Source organism: Coregonus lavaretus, assembly GCF_964263955.1.
Source record: "Coregonus lavaretus genome assembly, chromosome: 21".
Lineage (NCBI taxonomy): Eukaryota > Metazoa > Chordata > Actinopteri > Salmoniformes > Salmonidae > Coregonus > Coregonus lavaretus.
Genome location: NC_140008.1, coordinates 19,319,279 through 19,341,134, shown reverse-complemented (window position 1 = coordinate 19,341,134; position 21,856 = coordinate 19,319,279). Strand labels below are relative to the sequence as shown.

The following is a 21,856-nucleotide window of genomic DNA, read 5'->3' as shown; positions in this document are numbered from 1 at the left end:
CAAGGACAAATAAAAATGTGTTACCAAATATAACAATGTGCATTTCATAAATATTCAAATAAAGTATGTACATAAAACATATTAAACACGTCTGTAAAACCACAATGAGGACATCGACCTATCAAGCAAGTTTTCATAAATCATTGGGTACAGTTCAGGATAAAAACATCAGAGTAGGCTGAAGTGGTTTTAATGACAAGGCATTAGTTCATGTTAGGGTTGAATATTTTCCCGGTATTTTACAAATGTTCCATCCCAAGAATAAATCACTTTTCTCCTGGGTCACCCGGTATTTTCCGCCAAAACCGGAAGTGTCATTCAAAAGTATAATAAAGCATATAAATATGTCTGGATTTGATTAGAGCTTTGATCAGCATGAAAATTCAAACTTGATGCTACCTGAGCCTGATGAGCCATATATTAAATACATTTTATGAGCCCTACATTAACGACATTTGATGAGCCCAAACCCAAAAAAGCCAAAATGATTGTGCCATTATCCAATACATATATGATATAGGCTACTGCACATTTCGCACGACAGAAAAACACAAAAGCACATAGATGTAGCTAGCTATATGCTCTCTTGGGTAAATAAATGAAACTAGCTCCAGTAGGCTAATCTTTTTGAGTGTGAACTGTATTACTTTATTGTATTACAGTGGGGGGGAAAAGTATTTAGTCAGCCACCAATTGTGCAAGTTCTCCCACTTAAAAAGATGAGAGAGGCCTGTAATTTTCATCATATGTACACGTCAACTATGACAGACAAAATGAGAAAAAAAAATCCAGAAAATCACATTGTAGGATTTTTTATGAATTTATTTGCAAATTATGGTGGAAAATAAGTATTTGGTCAATAACAAAAGTTTCTCAATACTTTGTTATATACCCTTTGTTGGCAATGACACAGGTCAAACGTTTTCTGTAAGTCTTCACAAGGTTTTCACACACTGTTGCTGGTATTTTGGCCCATTCCTCCATGTTGATCTCCTCTAGAGCAGTGATGTTTTGGGGCTGTCGCTGGGCAACACGGACTTTCAACTCCCTCCAAAGATTTTCTATGGGGTTGAGATCTGGAGACTGGCTAGGCCACTCCAGGACCTTGAAATGCTTCTTACGAAGCCACTCCTTCGTTGCCCGGGCGGTGTGTTTGGGATCATTGTCATGCTGAAAGACCCAGCCACGTTTCATCTTCAATGCCCTTGCTGATGGAAGGAGGTTTTCACTCAAAATCTCACGATACATGGCCCCATTCATTCTTTCCTTTACACGGATCAGTCGTCCTGGTCCCTTTGCAGAAAAACAGCCCCAAAGCATGATGTTTCCATCCCCATGCTTCACAGTAGGTATGGTGTTCTTTGGATGCAACTCAGCATTCTTTGTCCTCCAAACACGACGTGTTGAGTTTTTACCAAAAAGTTATATTTTGGTTTCATCTGACCATATGACATTCTCCCAATCCTCTTCTGGATCATCCAAATGCACTCTAGCAAACTTCAGACGGGCCTGGACATGTACTGGCTTAAGCAGGGGGACACGTCTGGCACTGCAGGATTTGAGTCCCTGGCGGCGTAGTGTGTTACTGATGGTAGGCTTTGTTACTTTGGTCCCAGCTCTCTGCAGGTCATTCACTAGGTCCCCCCGTGTGGTTCTGGGATTTTTGCTCACCGTTCTTGTGATCATTTTGACCCCACGGGGTGAGATCTTGCGTGGAGCCCCAGATCGAGGGAGATTATCAGTGGTCTTTATATGTCTTCTATTTCCTAATAATTGCTCCCACAGTTGATTTCTTCAAACCAAGCTGCTTACCTATTGCAGATTCAGTCTTCCCAGCCTGGTGCAGGTCTACAATTTTGTTTCTGGTGTCCTTTGACAGCTCTTTGGTCTTGGCCATAGTGGAGTTTGGAGTGTGACTGTTTGAGGTTGTGGACAGGTGTCTTTTATACTGATAACAAGTTCAAACAGGTGCCATTAATACAGGTAACGAGTGGAGGACAGAGGAGCCTCTTAAAGAAGAAGTTACAGGTCTGTGAGAGCCAGAAATCTTGCTTGTTTGTAGGTGACCAAATACTTATTTTCCACCATAATTTGCAAATAAATTCATTACAAATCCTACAAAGTGATTTTTTGGATTTTCTTTTCTCAATTTGTCTGTCATAGTTGACGTGTACATATGATGAAAATTACAGGCCTCTCTCATCTTTTTAAGTGGGAGAACTTGCACAATTGGTGGCTGACTAAATACTTTTTTCCCCACTGTATATGGACTGGAATTACGCATGTCGTTCAAACCATGATAAAGCAAACAAGAACATGCGATTCTGGGGCAGCACATGCGGCCTACAAAGTTACAAGTGTAGGCTAGCGAATTTGATTTTAATTTTGAAATATAAAAGGGCTTTCGGAAAGTATTTAGACCCCTTGACTTTTCCCACATTTTGTTACGTTACAGCCTTATTCTAAAATGGATTCAATTGTTTTTCCCCCCTCATCAATCTACACACAATACCCCATAATGACAAAGCAAAAACGGGTTTTTAGCAAATGTATAAAATAAAAAAAAACGGAAATATTACATTTACATAAGTATTCAGACCCTTTACTTAGTACTTTGTTGAAGCACCTTTGGCAGCGATTACAGCCTCGAGTCTTCTTGGGTATGACGCTACAAGCTTGGCACACCTGTATTTGGGGAGTTTCTCCCATTCTTCTCTGCAGATCCTCTCAAGCTCTATCTGGTTGGATAGGGAGCGTCACTGCACAGCTATTTTCAGGTCTCTCCAGAGATGTTGGATTGGGTTAAAGTCCAGGCTCTGGCTGGGCCACTCAAGGACATTCAGAGACTTGTACCGAAGCCACTCCTGCACTGTCTTGGCTGTGTGCTTATGGTCGTTGTCCTGTTGGAAGGTGAACCTTCACCCCAGTCTGAGATCCTGAGCGCTCTGGAGAAGGTTTTCATCAAGGATCTCTCTGTACTTTGCTCCGTTCATCTTTCTCTCGATCCTGACTAGTCTCCCAGTCCCTGCCGCTGAAAAACATCCCCACAGCATGATGCGTCCACCACCATGCTTCACCGTAGGGATAGTGCCTCGTTTCCTACAGACGTGACGCTTGGCATTCAGGCCAAAGAGTTCAATCTTGGTTTCATCAGACCAGATAATCTTATTTCTTATGGTCAGAGTCCTTTAGGTGCCTTTTGGAAAACTCCAAGTGGGCTGTCATGTGCCTACTACTGAAGAGTGGCTTTCGTCTACCATAAAGGCCTGATTGGTGGAGTGCTGCAGAGATGGTTGTTCTTCTGGAAGGTTCTCCCATCTCCACAGAGGAACTCTGGAGCGCTGTCAGAGTGACCATCAGGTTCTTGGTCACTTCCCTGACCAAGACCCTTCGCCTCCGATTGCTCAGTTTGGCCGGGGGGGCAGCTCTAGGAAGAGTCTTGGTGGTTCTAAACTTCTTCCATTTAAGAATGATTTTTATTTGGTACTCTTCCCCAGATCTGTGCCTCGACAGCATCCTATCTTGGAGCTCTATGGACATCTTGGCTTGGTTTTTGCTCTGACGTGCACTGTCATCTGTGGGACCTTTTTATAGACAGGTGTGTGCCTTTCCAAATCATGTCCAATCAATTGAATTTACCACAGGTGGACTCAAATCAAGTTGTAGAAACATCTCAAGGATGATCAATGGAATCAGGATGCACCTGAGCTCAATTTTGAGTCTCATAGCAAAGGGTCTGAATACTTATGTAAATGAGGTATTTCTGTTTTTAAAAATGAGCATAAATGGCCTAAAAGTTATTTTCACTTTGTCATTATGGGGTATTGTTTGTAGATTGATGAGGAAAATTTTTTATTTAATCCATTTCAGAATAAGGCTGTAATGTAACAAAATGTGGAAAAAGTGAAGTGGTCTGAATACTTTCCGAATGTACTGTATATAGCCTACCTTTCATAATATTTCTCTCTATTGTTGCTTCATTCCTTCCTCGCTTTCAACAGTTAAATGAAATACGTTTTGTTGTCCTATCATTCTAATGACCTCCTTCAATAATATAGGACTAGAATTAGATGCAGAAAGCTTTCACTTCTCTTCATGAAGGTTGAATGGTTGTGGGTCTGAATAAATAACTGCTATAGCCTACTTTTCCTCCTTTTCCATCTTTCAAATAAGTTAGTATTGTGGAGTAACTACAATGTTGTTGATCCATCCACAGTTTTCTCCTATCACAGCCATTAAACTGTTTTAAAGTCACAATTGGCCTCATGTTGAAATCCCTGAGCGGTTTCCTTCCTCTCCGGCAACTGAGTTAGGAAGGACGCCTGTATCTTTGTAGTGACTGGGTGTATTGATACACCATCCAAAGTGTAATTAATAACTTCACCATGCTTAAAGGGATATTCAATGTCAGCTTTTTTTTTTTTTTTTTTTTACCCATCTACCAATAGGTGCCCTTCTTTGTGAGGCATTGGAACACCTCCCTGGTTGAATCTGTGTTTTGAAATTCTCTACTTGACTGAGGGACCTTACAGATAATTGTATGTGTGGGGTACAGAGATGAGGTAGTCATTCTAAAATCATGTTAAACACTATGATTGCACACAGAGTGAGTCCATGCGACTTATTATGTGACATGTTAAGCACATTTTTACTACTGAACTAATTTTTGACTTGCCATAACAAAGGGCTAGAATACTTATTGACTGAAGACATTTCAGATTTTAATTTGAAAATTAAAAATAAACAAATTTCCACTTTGATATTATGGGCTATTGTATGTAGGCCAGTGACCAAAAAAATCTAAATTTAAGCCATTTAAAATTCTGTCTGTAACACAACAAAATGTGGAAAAATTCAAGGCACAGTACCCTCTTTGCAACCCTAAGGTAATACTATAATAGAAACATAAGCTAAGTGATGTAATGTTACAGTATGTGATTGTTTCACTCTGTATAGATCTGTCATGCCTTTACCTTATGGCACCTCTCTCCCCAGCCGGACAGCCTACTCCTATAACCCTGAGGCCCAGCTGTATGGACAAGGTAGTGGAGGAGCCTACTTTGACTCTCAGGGTGGGGGTGCCCAGGTCACCACGGTGGTCTCTTCGGCCGGCGGCGGGCCGCCCCACGGTATGGTGGGCATCACCATGGATGTGGGCGGCAGTCAGATCATCTCTGGCGGCAGCACCTACCTGATCCACGGCGGGGGCATGGATGGGGGTCGCCACCACGCCTCACACTCCTCCCGCTCCTCCTCTGCTATGGTGAGCACCTTGGATGGTTACATATACTCTGTGTCCTTGTTGGCTGTTTGTTAGGATTTAGTAGGGAGAATTATGTTTCCAGTCCAGTAGGTTTCTCAGTGAAATTATTGTGATGTGACTATGTAAATCCATCAAACATTATGGAATAGTAGAGGCACCAACAATTGAGAAATTAATGCCCATTTCTGAGAGTCAGTAATTCCAAATCATTATATACACGAGGGATGGTTTATGGTTGCCATTACTAAACAGCTTTTTAAGCTGCTGAGCCTCAGGGAAACCTGAGTATGGGATGGGCCTCAACCTCCCCAGTGCCCCATGGCGTTACGGGAAGAGCAGGACAGGGGACGCAGGGCGCAGGCTGGCTTAAATAATTCAGTGCTGCCTTGTTTTAGAGTTTTTCACAGGCACTTGAGCGCCCTGCGAAACAAAGCAACCCCTCGGCCTCATTACCATTTGGCCAACAGCCCTTGGGAGCCTTTTTAAAGCCTTGGAACGATGCCTGCTCTTTTTCTTCTCAGGTTTGGCCACTATACCACGCATCTTTCTGTGGGTGTCTTTTCTCCCCCCCCCCTCTTTAAAGCAAACCCAGCCCCTGGTTTTATCATTCACTATGCCCACTAGTTTAACCTCTTTCTATTTTCTCTAGTCCATGATACTGCAGAAAAGTATCTAAATGATCTGGTAAATTCATTGAAATGGTTCCTTTGGGATAACAAACGGAAAGAAAAGAGGGGGATTATATGGAAATCTATATCTCCTGTAAGATGTATTTTGTATTAGGCCAGTCCTTGTCTTGAATTGGTTGCAACAGTGACCGACCGTTACATATAACTAGTCATGTTTTGCATTGTGTGATGATTTTTTTGGGGGGGAAGGTGGAATTTGTCAACTCATTGTCATTGAGCATGGTGTTAACGTGGCCCTGTTTGCGGAGCTATTTGCATAGTGTCAAACCAGGAAGGCCTTCAGTCAGCAGCTTAACCCCTTGAGACCCCCTCATTTGCATGCTTTTGTCAGCCAATAATGAATTTGGCCGCAACACTGACTGACTGAGTGTAATAGAAATGCAGAGATCTGGCTGCAGCTAACCGTCTTATTTCCTTTCTGTTTAGTGATTTTGTTTTCCCTGTCTACCCCCCTTCACCTCAACTCCTCTCTCCCTCTCTTTTTCGTTTCCCTCCTTTTTTGCTTCCTCACATTTAATACTTTTTTTTGCATGCTCCTTTTTTTTCTTTAGCTTGAAATGGCGATTGAAAACCTCCAAAAGTCTGAAGGGATTGCAACTCACAAAAGCAGCCTGCTCAACAGCCATGTAAGTCAACCAGGAACTTTCTTTGAAAAGGACTAGAAAGGCCCGCCTTTGTCTCCCTGGCTGTGGGCTACACTACCACTTGTCACTGTGGTCTCTTCTCTTACTGCTGAAGGGACCATACTGACAGACTTCTGCTAATGCTAGCCTCACTGTGCTGTGGCCCAAAACACTACATTGTCGTCTGACCATAGGCTTTCCTTGCATTTGCTGCCATTTGTTGCTCAACCACAACTTGTTGATTGGGAGACTTGCTGCTGGCTGGGCTTGCCTTGGCCATGTTTTGACAGAAGCTATGCATATTTAACCTCTTGCGTTTTCAGATTCCACATGACGATCGCTATGTGATTGTTATAGCCACACAACGCCCTCCCCCCTTTTCAACTGTCAGGGAACCAGACACACGCACACATGCACAAGCGAATCAAGACACACACTCACTATTTGTCAACAATTACATGTTGTATAATGTGAGCCGGCGTGTTGGCAACAGCGACACACATCTCCATAATAACAGAGTGCTATGGTAATGAGATGCAGTACTACTTGACTACTTTACCAGAGCTGCCATTTAAACCAGCTATTTCATTGGACGCTAGGGGGTTCTTCTCCATTCCCGCTCTTAACCCTTGGTCACCTATCTAGAATCTCTATATTATCAAGCAGCTCCTGACAGTTATATTATTGTCATCAAGTCTCTAGTCCACTTCATGCTGTGTCTGCCACACTCAGTCTGGCCACCCTGTAAATAGAGATAAATATCCATGCCCACAGCTTGTATTTATTTTCCAACTGCCGATCATCATCCTTTTACCTCTCCACCATTCACCATCCACACAGACAGGGAAGTCCTCTCTATTGGAGAATAGGGCGAGCAGGGTTCTATATTGCTCTAGTCCACAGGTATAATATGTGGTCTTCTGATGAGGCAATGAATGAGCAATTATCACGTCAAATACACTCATTCACCCCCCCGACAATTTTAAGCCAACATCTACATTCTCTCCCTCATGTTTAAACTCACTAAACAGGTGTGTGTGTGTGTGTACGTGTACCTGTGTGTGTTTCTGCTCTCCTTTGATGTGATAATAGAAGGCAGTGCTCTCCCTCTGGTTGGGCAGACAGCTGCAGGATGGTGGTACTGCAGAGGAGGCTGGTAGGAGGAGCTATAGGAGGACAAGCTCATTGTAATGGCTGGAATGGAAGGAATGGAACAGAGGCAAACACGTGGTTTCAATATATTTGATGTGTTTGATACCGTTCCATTGATTCCATTCCAGCTATTACAATGAGCCCGTCCTCCTATAGCTCCTCCCACCAGCCTCCTCTGAGGTACTGTAAGGATCAGAGTGCAGCAGTAGGTGGGACTGACGGTGTGTCTCTGTGCTGGGTGTGTGTGTAGCTGCAGTGGCTGCTGGATAACTATGAGACAGCGGAGGGAGTGAGCCTGCCCCGGAGCTCCCTCTACAACCACTACTTGCGCCACTGTCAGGAGCAGAAACTGGACCCGGTCAACGCTGCCTCCTTCGGGAAACTCATCCGCTCCGTCTTCATGGGTCTCAGGACCCGCCGCCTCGGCACTAGGTATGACCATGATGGAGATGAAGAGCAGGTGTAGGATCATGTTAATGATGGATTGGAATGATTGATTGATGATGGTGATAGTATTTATTCTGATGATGATAACACCGATTTACAAAGCTGATTACAATATTTCCTTATTAACCCCCGATGTTCCTGTTTGTTCCAGGGGCAACTCCAAGTACCACTACTACGGCATCAGACTGAAGCCAGACTCACCACTCAACAGACTGCAAGAGGACTCTCAGTACATGGCCATGAGACAGCAACCCATGCACCAGAAACAGAGGTGAACCCTCCCGCTCACATCCTCCACCTCTTCTCTCTTATCTGTCCATACTGTCTGCCAAAGCTTTGATCCAGTTCCTTTTGATATTTTTTAAACATTTGACTTCATGTCCCCTGCCTCTGCCCACATGACTTTTGTAGATTTTGAAATGCTTCTCTGCAATTGAGTGAAACGCTGCACTCGTCCTCATTTCAGAGACATGGTTTATTTAACCTCACACCTGCCTTTATTCTCCACCCTCTTCTCCTCTCCTCGTTTGTGCTTCCTCTCCTCTCCCAGTCATCCTTTAGTTCTTCCCAGCCCCACCCAACATAGCTGTGCTGCCCTCTCCCCTTTCCGCAGGTTCAAGCCCCTCCAGAAGGTGGATGGCATGGGGGACAGCCTGTCAGGAGGCTCCCAGCACTCAGCCAGCACCCCAGAGCAGTCTGTGGCAGCCCAGAGCCAGCACCACCAGCAGTACATCGGTAAGGAGCCACACTGACAGAGCATCAGGTCCCCTGTACCAAAACAGAGCTCGCATTAATGCCATAGTTTGTGAACACTGAGGATAAAACCGTAATGATGAAGGGCTTTTAGACTGCTTGCATGGCAGCCTAGGGTAGGGCCAGCCCAGTTTAATCACTGGATGCAATATTTAATTATGTCGCTTCACAGTATTATTAAACACCTCTTTGTCGTTGTTTGGGATTTGACTGTGTCATCGTGTCCGCAGATGTGTCTCATGTCCTGCCCCCGTTCCCCACCCCTGACATGGGCACCCAGCCCCTCCCCGAGCGCATCAACATGAACGACGTGAAGAAGCTGCAGAACCTGTACAGGGACCACTGTGAGGTACGTACGACACAGCGTACGACACAGCGTACGACACAGCGTACGACACAGCGTACGACACAGCGTACGACACAGCGTACGACACAGCGCCAACTAGCTGCAAACTGCACTGCTCTGGTGTGGTCTGTTCTGGTGCCGCAGGCGCTGCCAGCGAGAGCGAGAGACTGCAGCCCTCAACAGGTGTCCTGTCCTAGTCGACGGCACTGCAAATTTGATGAAATTATGTATGGGGGAAGCAACATTTCAGAGCTGGTGCTAGAACATCCTTAGTTACTGTTGAATGTGACTGAAGAGAATACCAACTCCCTGGATGGGATACAGTGATGAGTGAGGGGGTGAAATGTTTAATGTACATTTTTGGGGGACTTTCCAAGCTACAGAGAGAGAAGGAGAGACAGAAAGGGAGAGAGCCCTGAAAAGCTTCATTAAAGCACTGAAGCCGTGGGTTTATCATATTATCTGTGGCCTCCCTTTGTCCAGCCACACCACGCTCCTTTTGTTCCAGTCTCCTTTCATCTCAGCTCAGCTTTCAAGACATGCCAATTAACCTTTCAGCGTGCTGGGTGGACATCTTGGTATCTTTTTGTGCTCACCTCCCCGTGGGCCTTTGTGTTGCCTTGTCATTGGACGGGCACATGGGCTCCTGCCTTTGTCTGGCCGGCGCATTTCTGTCACTCACAGCTCTCTGTGTGTTTGTGTGTGTTTAATGTTTATGCGCTTTTCTCTTTGTGAACAAACAACCATCTGTTAACTTTATACTAGGAGGTTTATTGATGGTAATTGAAATGTACAATGCAAATAAAGGTAACAAGCATACAAAGGACAAATCAAGGTGTAGGTCCAGGAAGAACTTATTCCTCACCCTGCTTTTAGTGGAAATACAGCTGTAGATGTTGTATTTGAACATTTGTCCAAACAAGCAATGCATTAATTATCTATACACATTCATATTCATTGGCTTTGGCGTCCATACATGCATTTATTATTATATGTCAGTTATTAATAAGAGCAAAATATCCTGCTATCAACCACGCCAATGAAGCCTGCGGGTGTTGTGAGTTGAATTATAAAATTAGCAATAAAAACTCCAGCGTGGAAGGAAATGAATAAATCAGTCGAAACCACATAAAGAAGTGTATGTGTGTGGGGGCAGCGTTAAGGAACCTCAGTCCCAGCATGCTCCTCTCGCTCTTTCTCTCGCTCTCTCTAGCCATAGTTTTTAAGGCATGCTGTTTTTCCTTTGTGTCAACTGGAGAGGTAAAACACTTGTTTGTAGGGGCAGGGGAATTCTTCTTTTTGTTTTGGAGTTTAGTGTTTAAGCTGTTGTCCAGGGCAACGGTAAACACGGTTGCCATAGTGATCCTTGGAGAGGAAGCAAAAACATATCATGTGATTGAAGGAAAGCTTATACTCTGCTGGGCTGTAACTGGAGACTGGGAGCATGTCCTGCCAAAGGAGAATCTCTGGGCATGGTGTGAAGAGTGAATAGAGACACTGTACCACTAACCACAGAGCACTGATAGACAGAACATACAGGAGGCTAACTGCTGCTCTGTTACTGAGGGTTGGCTGCGGCTTCACTGTCCATATTATGTGATATTTAAACATACCTTAGGCTATATCTGTGGCCATTTTGGTGTCATTTCAATTATGTTGACGTTGTCACTGTGACGATGTCTCCTTTTAGCCCATAAAGTTACTGGAAAATTGTATAGTGAGTTAGTAAATCTTTAGTATAGTAAATCTGTCATGTGGAGATTTGATTGGCGAGTTGATTAGTGTGTAGTGCATGCTTAGAACTCGGTATGTGAGAGTTCAAACACGCAAACAGGAATGAGGAAGTCGTGTGTGGGTGGGGAGTTGAGGCTTCCCAATATTACAGGGAGCAGGGAACTACACAATTATAGCACACACTGTAGTCCATGTTAAAGCCATATTAGAGTTGAATTAGTAGTAAATATCACTCTCAAATATGATCTGTTCTGGTTTGGGATCAATGGGTTGGAAGGAAGGCAGCGTTTAGCTTGGCATCAGCCTCTAACCATGAGGGCTCAGTCGGGAGGCTGCTACAGAGAAACTTTGTTGTGTGTCTGGTTGCCATGGCTCAGCTCTGTGTTTTGTCCTCCCCTTCTCCCCTCCTCCTCCTCTCCCGTAGGCTACTCTGGATGTGGTGATGAACCTCCAGTTCCACTACATTGAGAAGCTGTGGCAGACCTTCTGGTATTCAACAGCACCATCTAGTGACGGAACCACCACCATCCCCAACAGGTCAGACAACTGAGAGGATTGAGAAAGTAATATTTGAATTAGGAAAATGCATGTACACTGCTCAAAAAAACAAAGGGAACACTTAAACAACACAATGTAACTCCAAGTCAATCACACTTCTGTGAAATCAAACTGTCCACTTAGGAAGCAACACTGATTGACAATACATTTCACATGCTGTTGTGCAAATAGAATAGACAACAGGTGGAAATTATAGGCAATTAGCAAGACACCCCCAATACAGGTTTTGCAGGTGGTGACCACAGACCACTTCTCAGTTCCTATGCTTCCTGGCTGATGTTTTGGTCACTTTTGAATGCTGGCGGTGCGTTCACTCTAGTGGTAGCATGAGACGGAGTCTACAACCCACACAAGTGGCTCAGGTAGTGCAGCTCATCCAGGATGGCACATCAATGCGAGCTGTGGCAAGAAGGTTTGCTGTGTCTGTCAGCTATCAGGAGACAGGCCAGTACATCAGGAGACGTGGAGGAGGCCGTAGGAGGGCAACAACCCAGCAGCAGAACTGCTACCTCCGCCTTTGTGCAAGGAGGAGCAGGAGGAGCACTGCCAGAGCCCTGCAAAATGACCTCCAGCAGGCCACAAATGTGCATGTGTCTGCTCAAACGGTCAGAAACAGACTCCATGAGGGTGGTATGAGGGCCCGACGTCCACAGGTGGGGGTTGTGCTTACAGCCCAACACCGTGCAGGACGTTTGGCATTTGCCAGAGAACACCAAGATTGGCAAATTCGCCACTGGCGCCCTGTGCTCTTCACAGATGAAAGCAGGTTCACACTGAGCACATGTGACAGACGTGACAGAGTCTGGAGACGCCGTGGAGAACGTTCTGCTGCCTGCAACATCCTTCAGCATGACCGGTTTGGCGGTGGATCAGTCATGGTGTGGGGTGGCATTTCTTTGGGGGGCCGCACAGCCCTCCATGTGCTCGCCAGAGGTAGCCTGACTGCCATTAGGTACCGAGATGAGATCCTCAGACCCCTTGTTAGACCATATGCTGGTGCAGTTGGCCCTGGGTTCCTCCTAATGCAAGACAATGCTAGACCTCATGTGGCTGGAGTGTGTCAGCAGTTCCTGCAAGAGGAAGGCATTGATGCTATGGACTGGCCTGCCCGTTCCCCAGACCTGAATCCAATTGAGCACATCTGGGACATCATGTCTCGCTCCATCCACCAACGCCACGTTGCACCACAGACTGTCCAGGAGTTGGCGGATGCTTTAGTCCAGGTCTGGGAGGAGATCCCTTAGGAGACCATCCGCCACCTCATCAGGAGCATGCCCAGGCGTTGTAGGGAGGTCATACAGGCACGTGGAGGCCACACACACTACTGAGCCTCATTTTGACTTGTTTTAAGGACATTACATCAAAGTTGGATCAGCCTGTAATGTGGTTTTCCACTTTAATTTTGAGGGTGACTCCAAATCCAGACCTCCATGGGTTGATACATTTGATTTCCATTGATAATTTTTGTGTGATTTTGTTGTCAGCACATTTAACTATGTAAAGAAAAAAGTATTTAATAAGATTATTTCATTCATTCAGATCTAGGATGTGTTATTTTGGTGTTCCCTTTATTTTTTTGAGCAGTGTATGTTTTCTGTGATTGAAAACGGTGCTTTTAGTGATTGTATGCCGTGTGTGTGTGTACAGTGATGAGGACATGGAGGGGGTGATCCCCAGGGAGAAGCTGATGGCTCTGTGCAAGTATGAGCCTGTCAAGCTGTGGATGAGGAGCTGTGACCACATCCTGTACCAGGCCCTGGTGGAGATCCTCATCCCTGACGTGCTGCGCCCTGTCCCCAGTCAGTACACCTGCCTAACTTCAGCATTACTACAGTCGTGGTCAAAAGTTTTGAGAATGACACAAGTATTGGTCTTCACAAAGTTTGCTGCTTCAGTGTTTTTAGATATTTTTGTCAGATGTTACTATGGTATACTGAAGTATAATTACAAGCATTCCATAAGTGTCAAAGGCTTTTATTGACAATTACATTAAGTTTATGCAAAGAGTCAATATTTTCAGTGTTGACCCTTCTTTTTCAAGACCTCTTCAATCTGCCCTGGCATGCTGTCAATTAACTTCTGGGCCACATCCTGACTGATGGCAGCCCATTCTTGCATAATCAATGCTTGGAGTTTGTGGGTTTTTGTTTGTCCACCCGCCTCTTGAGGATTGACCACAAGTTCTCAATGGGATTAAGGTCTGGGGAGTTTCCTGGCCATGGACCCAAAATGTCGATGTTTTGTTCCCCGAGCCACTTAGTTATCACTTTCGCCTTATGGCAAGGTGCTCCATCATGCTGGAAAAGGCATTGTTCGTCACCGAACTGTTCTTGGATGGTTGGGAGAAGTTGCTCTCGGAGGATGTGTTGGTACCATTCTTTATTCATGGCTGTGTTCTTAGGCAAAATTGTGAGTGAGCCCACTCCCTTGGCTGAGAAGCAACCCCACACATGAATGGTCTCAGGATGCTTTACTGTTGGCATGACACAGGACTGATGGTAGCGCTCACCTTGTCTTCTCCGGACAAGCTTTTTTCCGGATGCCCCAAACAATCGGAAAGGGGATTCATCAGAGAAAATGACTTTACCCCAGTCCTCAGCAGTCCAATCCCTGTACCTTTTGCAGAATATCAGTCTGTCCCTGATGTTTTTCCTCGAGAGAAGTGGCTTCTTCGCTGCCCTTCTTGACACCAGGCCATCCTCCAAAAGTATTCGCCTCACTGTGCATGCAGATGCACTCACACCTGCCTGCTGCCATTTCTGAGCAAGCTCTGCACTGGTGGTGCCCCGATCCCGCAGCTGAATCAACTTTAGAAGACGGTCCTGGCGATTGCTGGACTTTCTTGGGCGCCCTGAAGCCTTCTTCACAACAATTGAACTTCTCTCCTTGAAGTTCTTGATGATCCGATAAATTGTTGATTTAGGTGCAATCTTACTAGCAGCAATATCCTTGCCTGTGAAGCCCTTTTTGTGCAAAGCAATGATAACGGCACATGTTTCCTTGCAGGTAACCATGGTTAACAGAGGAAGAACAATGATTTCAAGCACCACCCTCCTTTTTAAAGCTTCCAGTCTGTTATTCTAACTCAATCAGCATGACAGAGTGATCTCCAGCCTTGTCCTCGTCAACACTCTCACCTGTGTTAACGAGAGAATCACTGACATGATGTCAGCTGGTCCTTTTGTGGCAGGGCTGAAATGCAGTGGAAATGTTTTTGGGGGATTAAGTTCATTTTCATGGCAAAGAGGGACTTTGCAATTAATTGCAATTCAACTGATCACTCTTCATAACATTCTGGAGTAAATGCAAATTGCCATCATAAAAATTGAGGCAGCAGACATTGTGAAAATTAATATTTGTGTCATTCTCAAAACTTTTGACCACGACTGTACATGATCATAACATTATCATTACCACATTATCGCACTCAATGGTCAGTGACTTTTATTTCAGCTCTGTTTTGTATTGCAGGTACTCTCACTCAGGCTATTCGCAACTTTGCCAAGAGTCTGGAGGGCTGGCTGACCACAGCCATGAGCGACTTTCCCAATGAGATTGTCCGCACCAAGGTACAAAACACCCTCCAACACCCTCGTAGTCTTTCTGGGGACAGCTGAACTCCCAGATATACATTACACGCGGTACATTCCCAGGTGAAGTTAACCATCTCTCTTGTATGTCCTGTAGGCGGCGGTGGTGAGTGCGTTTGCTCAGACCTTGCGTCGGTACACCTCTCTGAACCACCTGGCCCAGGCGGCCCGCGCCGTGCTGCAGAACACCTCCCAGATCAATCAGATGCTCAGCGACCTCAACCGCGTCGACTTCGCCAATGTACAGGTAGGTCCATTCAACTAATAATTCCTTGGGTACATCTTTGTTGGTAGTGTTTTCTTCCCACTATGTGTGTGTGCGCGCGCATTTCTGTTTGTACCTTTACCTTGTATATCCTCTGACTTGGTGTGTCTGTCTGTGTGTGTGTGTTGGTCTACAGGAGCAGGCGTCGTGGGTATGCCAGTGTGACGAGACTGTGGTCCAGCGGCTGGAGCAGGACTTCAAGGTGACCCTGCAGCAGCAGAGCTCTCTGGACCAGTGGGCCGCCTGGCTGGACAACGTGGTCAACCAGGTCCTCAAGCCCCATGAGGGCAGCCCTAGCTTCCCCAGGGCTGCAAGACAGTTCCTGCTGAAGTGGTCCTTCTACAGGTATGGACCCTATTGATCTCGATAGATAGATCTCGATAGATGGCTTGATCTCGATAGATAGATACACTACATAACCAAAAGTATGTGGACACCTGCTCGTCAAACATCTCATTCCAAAATCATGTGCATTAATATGGAGTTGGTCCCCCCTTTTGCTGCTGTAACAGCCTCCACTCTTCTGGGAAGGCGTTCCACTAGATGTTGGAACATTGCTGCGGGGACTTGCTTCCATTCAGCCACAAGAGCATTAGTGAGATCGGGCACTGATGTTGGGCGATTAGGCTTGGCTCGCTGTCGGCATTCCAATTCATCCCAAAGGTGTTCGCTGGGGTTGAGGTCAGTGCTCTGTACAGACCAGTCAAGTTCTTCAACACCGATCTCGACAAACCATTTCTGTATGGACCTCGCTTTGTGCACGTGGGCATTGTCATGCTGAAACAGGAAAGGGCCTTCCCCAAACAGTTGCTACAAAGTTGGAAGCACAGAATCGTCTAGAATGTCACTGTATGCTGTAGCGTTAAGATTTCCCTTCACTGGAACTAAGGGGCCTAGCCTGAACCATGAAAAACAGCCCCAGACCATTATTCCTCCCCCACCAAACTTTACAGTTTGCACTATGCATTCGGGCAGGTAGCGTTCTCCTGGCATCGGCCAAACCCAGATTTGTCCGTCGGACTGCCAGATGGTGAAGCGTGATTCATCACTCCAGAGAACGCGTTTCCACTGCTCCAGAGTCCAATGGCGGCGAGCTTTACACCACTCCAGCCGACGCTTGGCATTGCGCATGGTGATCTTAGGCTTGTGTGCGGCTGCTCGGCCGTGGAAACACATTTCATGAAGCAGGGCAGAAATTTGACGAACTGACTTGTTGGAAAGGTGGCATCCTATGACGGTGCCACGTTGAAAGTCACTGAGCTCTTCAGTAAGGCCAATGTTTGTCCATGGAGATTGCATGACTGTGTGCTCCATTTTATACACCTTTCAGCTACGGGTGTGGCTGAAATAGCCGAATCCACTAATGTATATATGAATGTATGTGTGTAACTGCCAAAATAAAGGAAACGCTTGAGTAAATGAGGAATACAAATATTTTTGAAAGCTTAAGTGCTTAGGGTCATGTATAATAGAGTTCCAGACACTTGTAGAATCTTTGCCAAGGTGCATTGAAGCTGTTCTGGCTCGTGGTGGCCCAACACCCTATTAAGACACTTTATATTGGCGTTTCCTTTATTTTGGCAGTTACCTGTGTATATATACAGTATGCATTTTCACTAAGGCATGGTAGTATTTGCAGGCTGATGAATGTGGTGGTTAGCTTCGTGTGGCAGGGGCAGATTGACGCTCAGTGGGGCTGTGTTAATGTAATTTCTCTGATTGCCTCCTCCCCTTCTCCAGCTCCATGGTGATCAGGGATTTGACCCTGCGTAGTGCCGCTAGTTTCGGCTCCTTCCACCTCATCAGGCTGCTCTATGACGAGTACATGTTCTACCTGGTGGAGCACCGCGTCGCCCAGGCAACCGGAGAGACGCCCATCGCTGTCATGGGAGAGGTGAGTGGGCGGCCTTTCAAGTACCGGTTTCCTTGAGCTATCATGTGGAACTCCTGCAAAAATAATTATGCATATTTTATCGCACACCAGGTTCTATGGTGAGAGTTTCTGGTTATGAGTAAAATGGCCTGTTGACAGCATGTAAATCTGTATTAGCCCATTACTAATAAAATGTCTCCTTTCTTCTGAAACACAGTTCAGTGACCTAAACTCGATGATGCCCATGCTCATGGACAAAGGTCGGTCTACTCCCCCTGGCTCCTAGTGTTTGACTTGTTATCCCTATGTCTCAATGTGGTATAAATCTAAACCTTACCTCTTGTTAACCGCTGTTGTTCCCATCTCAGACCCTTCCTTCTCAGACGACATGAGTGACATGGGCAGTGACGAGGGCCGGGGGCCCAACGAGCCGGCCGTGAAAAGGGAGAGGATCGAAATCAACCACTCGCTGCAGGAGATCTGAGACCAGATGAGGCCCGTGACCCACCCTCAGGAGCCCTGCTGAAGCTCTGGGCTCTCCTGGTCCTGTCAGCACACTAAGAGCCGCGAGGCTAGCCCAGCCTGCTACACAGCCAGTGTGTTCAGTGTATATAGAGAAGAGCAGCAGGCTCAGCCCCTACCCTACCACTCCTCCTAGTTAGTGTATTTAAAGGGGGACTCTTTATCCCAGGGAAAACAATGAATGCTCACCAAGGGGGGCTGGTTTGACCTGATAGGGGTATACAGTTCTTTTTTTCCTGTTTTGCAACTGTGAATAAGGATGACTATGTGCAGTACCCATGTTGGATACGTGTAACTTCGTATGAGTGGTGTGTGTTTCTTATCCTTTATTAGCTGTGCCATAGTGTCATTTCAGTGCCTTAGATGCTCTCTTTAACCGCCACTACTACAGATGTCTATCTCCTCCCTCAGCTGTGCCTCTACCGCAGTATGAATGTATTGTTTCAGAACCTCAGACATTCTAAAGCACCTTTAAACCTGTAGGTGTAGTAGGAGTATTCTATACGTGTTGCCTCTGCTGCTACTGCCAGCTCAACGCACATTGATGCAACCCACTGACCCAAAGGACCTGTCCCACCAGCGTGGCCACTCCCTTGGCTCTGTCAGTAGGGCTTCATGCAGAAAAAAGCCCCTAGTCTCATAGTTGATGGGAAGGCAGGGACCTCTAACACCCTGGCTGTATGAGATGATAAGTTACCTCATCCTTTTCTATGCTCTGCTCTGTTCTTATGAGGCAACTATATAAAAGAGTAGCCACTATTACTGTTAATTCTACCAACTCCCCCATACTCAAGTAACCTTCTCCATGTATATATATCACTTTTCATCCAAATTGTAAACAATTCTATGATGGTGTTTGGCATCAACTCAATTTCAGGATGCACACAATGCTGGTCTCATTGATCCATGACTGTAGAACTTTGGGGGTGTTTCTAGATGTCACACCCCAGAGTCTAGGACAAGCCAGTTGCATCTATGTTGATGAGACATTTAGATTGATGTTTTAAAGACTGATGTTTTAAAGACTGAAAGGAGAGTGGTGGACTGTGTTCAGGAAACCACCAGATTGTATGTATATATGATGCTCTACCTTCTGGGTTAACTGGAGGTGTGTCTGGCATCCATTTTGTGGAGCCGTATGTCTGGCCCAAACTGGGCCATGTGGAATTTCTTAAGGGATGTAAAATAGTATGTATTTACCAAAACGTGAAAGAGCGTTGGACCTCCGAAGCCAAAACCCTTTTAAAGGAAACTCTAGTTGCATCTGTTCAGTTCAACTGATGCTCTGAGTTCAGATAGTGTGGCTCTCCCCCTTAATGTTACCGTTTACTCAAATGGACTCGTTCCATTTTGATTGGAGAGGGAAATATTCAGAATATCCCAATCCATGTTTAGTTTCTATTGCTTGATATATGAAAGTGCAAACGGCTCGAGGCTGTTGCTCTAAGATGATTACATATTATATAGCCGTACAATTGTACTGTAGGAGGACTGATTGTGCGAAACCAACAAACTGTTAAACGTTCATACATAAATATATTTCTTAATATGATGTAGAAAATGTATGTGTTTATTAATGGCCTTCGGGATCACGTGGGGCTGGATTCAACCCATATCACACAGAAGTATTGTGGAAGATCTGCGCTAGAGTACGATTTAAATTTAAAGGCAATGTTCGCGGAGTCTGCATTCACGGTAAACGCTGCATATGTCGGCTCAATTGGAAATTACCTTAACATTTTAATGCGGATCTTCCGCGATACGGATTGAATCCAGCACTTGGTCTTTCCCCAATCATTTCCCTCTTCCCATACTGTACTGTTTGTGCTTTTAAAGGGGATGTCCTCCTTGCTTTGATTATTTAGTGGCTGGGACTGATGTGTGACGCAGACGTTTTGTCTTGTTTTGATCATTTTCTGTGTCTTATGGTCAACACATCAATATTTAACTGTAACAATGTTGATATTTGGGGTGTAAGTGCCCAATTAAACTATGAAACGTCAGTCACGTGTCCATATTGGGAGAATCTCCATTTCTATTTATGAATAAATATAACTGATTTAATTACTGATTTACATGAACTTTAATTTCAAAACACTTTTGGTTGAATTTCACTTTTCCCCCTCAGTTTGTAGTAGCTTGAGAATCCTGAGCTCTTTGTAACTTGTGCCTGTCACAGTACTTTGCCTTTTAAGTGCTTGGGAAAGTAATTTCTATGTGAACTTTAATGTTTTTTGTAATGCTGTTTAGACTTTTGGCTGAGGATTATTTTTTATTGAACTAAATCTGGTTCTTCTTACAAGTATATTGAACCCTTATTTTTATGTATTTTTAAACCTATTCTTGACTACACTTTACCTAGCTTGAGGGCATACAGTCTGTAACAAACTGCATAGTTCAACTGTTTTGTACTGATCAATGTGTAATAAATTGGTGGAAACCATCGTTTTTGGCCACATTCATTTATTAATTAGAAAGTCAAATGAAATGTATATTTTGGAAGAACAGCAGCTTTACTAAAAATGTTCAATGTGTCTTCCTGGCCAATGAACTGTTAATACTGTAACCGCTCACAATGATTCAGTCTACAGTGGATATAAAAAGTCTACACACCCCTGTTAAAATGCCAGGTTTTTGTGATGTAAAAGAAGAGAAAGATAAATCACGTAAGAACTTTTTCCACTGTTAATGTGACCTATAATGTGAACAATTAAATTGAAAAAAACTAATCTTTGAGGGGGAAAAATGAAAAATTATAACCTTACAATAACCTGGTTGCATAAGTGTGCACACCCTCATAACTGGGGATGTGGCTGTGTTCAGAATTAACCAATCACATTCAAACTCATGTTAAATAGAAGTCATTACACACCTGCCATCATTTAAAGTGACTGATTAATCACAAATAAAGTTCAGCTGTTCTAGTAGGATTTTCCTGACATTTTCTTAGTTGCATCTCAGAGCAAAAGCCATGGTCCGCAGAGAGCTTCCAAAGCATCAGAGGGATCTCATTGTTGAAAGATATCAGTCAGGAGAAGGGTACAAAATAATTTCCAAAGCATTACATATACCATGGAACACAGTAAAGACAGTCATCATCAAGTGGAGAAAATATGGCACAACAGAGACATTACCAAGAACTGGACGTCCCTCAAATTTATGAAAAGACAAGAAGAAAACTGGTCAGGGAGGCTTCCAAGAGGCCTACAGCAACATTAAAGGAACTGCAGGAATTTCTGGCAAGTACTGGCTGTGTGACAACAATCTCCCGTATTCTGCATATGAATGAGCTATGGGGTAGGGTGGCAAGACGGAAGCCTTTTCTTACAAAGAAAAACATCCAAGCCCGGCTGAAGTTTGCAAAAACAAACATCAAGTCCCCCAAAAGCACGTGGGAAAATGTGTTATGGTCTGATGAAACCAAGGTTGAACTTTTTGGCCATAATTCCAAAAGGTATGTTTGGCGCAAAAACAACACTGCACATCACCGAAATAACACCATACCCACAGTGAAGCATGGTGGTGGCAGCATCATGCTTTGGGGCTGTTTTTCTTCAGCTGGAACCGGGGCCTTAGTCAGGGTGGAGGGAATTATGAACAGTTCCAAATACCAGGCAATTTTGGCACAAAACCTTCAGGCGTCCGTTAGAAAGCTGAAGAGGAAGTTCAACTTTCAGCACGACAACGACCCAAAGCACACATCCAAATCCACAAAAGCATGGCTTCACCAGAAGAAGATTAACGTTTTGGAATGGCCCAGCCAGTGCCCAGACCTGAATTCAATTGAACATCTCTGGGGTGATCTGAAGAGGGCTGTGCACAAGAGATGTCCTCGCAATCTGACAGCTTTGGAGCACTTTTGCAAAGAAGAGTGGGCAAATATTGCCACGTCAAGATGTGCCATGCTAACAGACTCCTACCCAAAAAGACTGAGTGCTGTAATAAAATCAAAAGGTGCTTCAACAAAGTATTAGTTTAAGGGTGTGCACACTTATGCAACCAGGTTATTGTGAGTTTTTTTATTTTGTATTTTTCCCCCTC

The 21,856-nt window shown here is 44.8% G+C and overlaps 1 protein-coding gene across 1 annotated transcript in view; it reads left to right on the top strand.

Moving 5' to 3' along the window:
• LOC311148903 (DNA-binding protein RFX2-like) overlaps positions 1–20,260 on the top strand; it is a 54,278-nt gene extending 34,018 nt beyond the window's left edge. The window contains exons 5-18 of the mRNA XM_084185923.1: positions 4,996–5,263; positions 6,504–6,578; positions 7,978–8,159; positions 8,326–8,445; positions 8,788–8,909; positions 9,158–9,276; positions 11,432–11,544; positions 13,213–13,364; positions 15,037–15,134; positions 15,253–15,402; positions 15,557–15,765; positions 17,161–17,314; positions 17,511–17,553; positions 17,662–20,260. Of these exons, the coding sequence (XP_084042049.1) occupies positions 4,996–5,263; positions 6,504–6,578; positions 7,978–8,159; positions 8,326–8,445; positions 8,788–8,909; positions 9,158–9,276; positions 11,432–11,544; positions 13,213–13,364; positions 15,037–15,134; positions 15,253–15,402; positions 15,557–15,765; positions 17,161–17,314; positions 17,511–17,553; positions 17,662–17,777 (1,921 nt within the window). The 3' untranslated portion in view covers positions 17,778–20,260. The remainder of the gene's footprint in view (positions 1–4,995; positions 5,264–6,503; positions 6,579–7,977; positions 8,160–8,325; positions 8,446–8,787; positions 8,910–9,157; positions 9,277–11,431; positions 11,545–13,212; positions 13,365–15,036; positions 15,135–15,252; positions 15,403–15,556; positions 15,766–17,160; positions 17,315–17,510; positions 17,554–17,661) is intronic.
• The last annotated feature ends 1,596 nt before the right edge of the window (positions 20,261–21,856 follow it).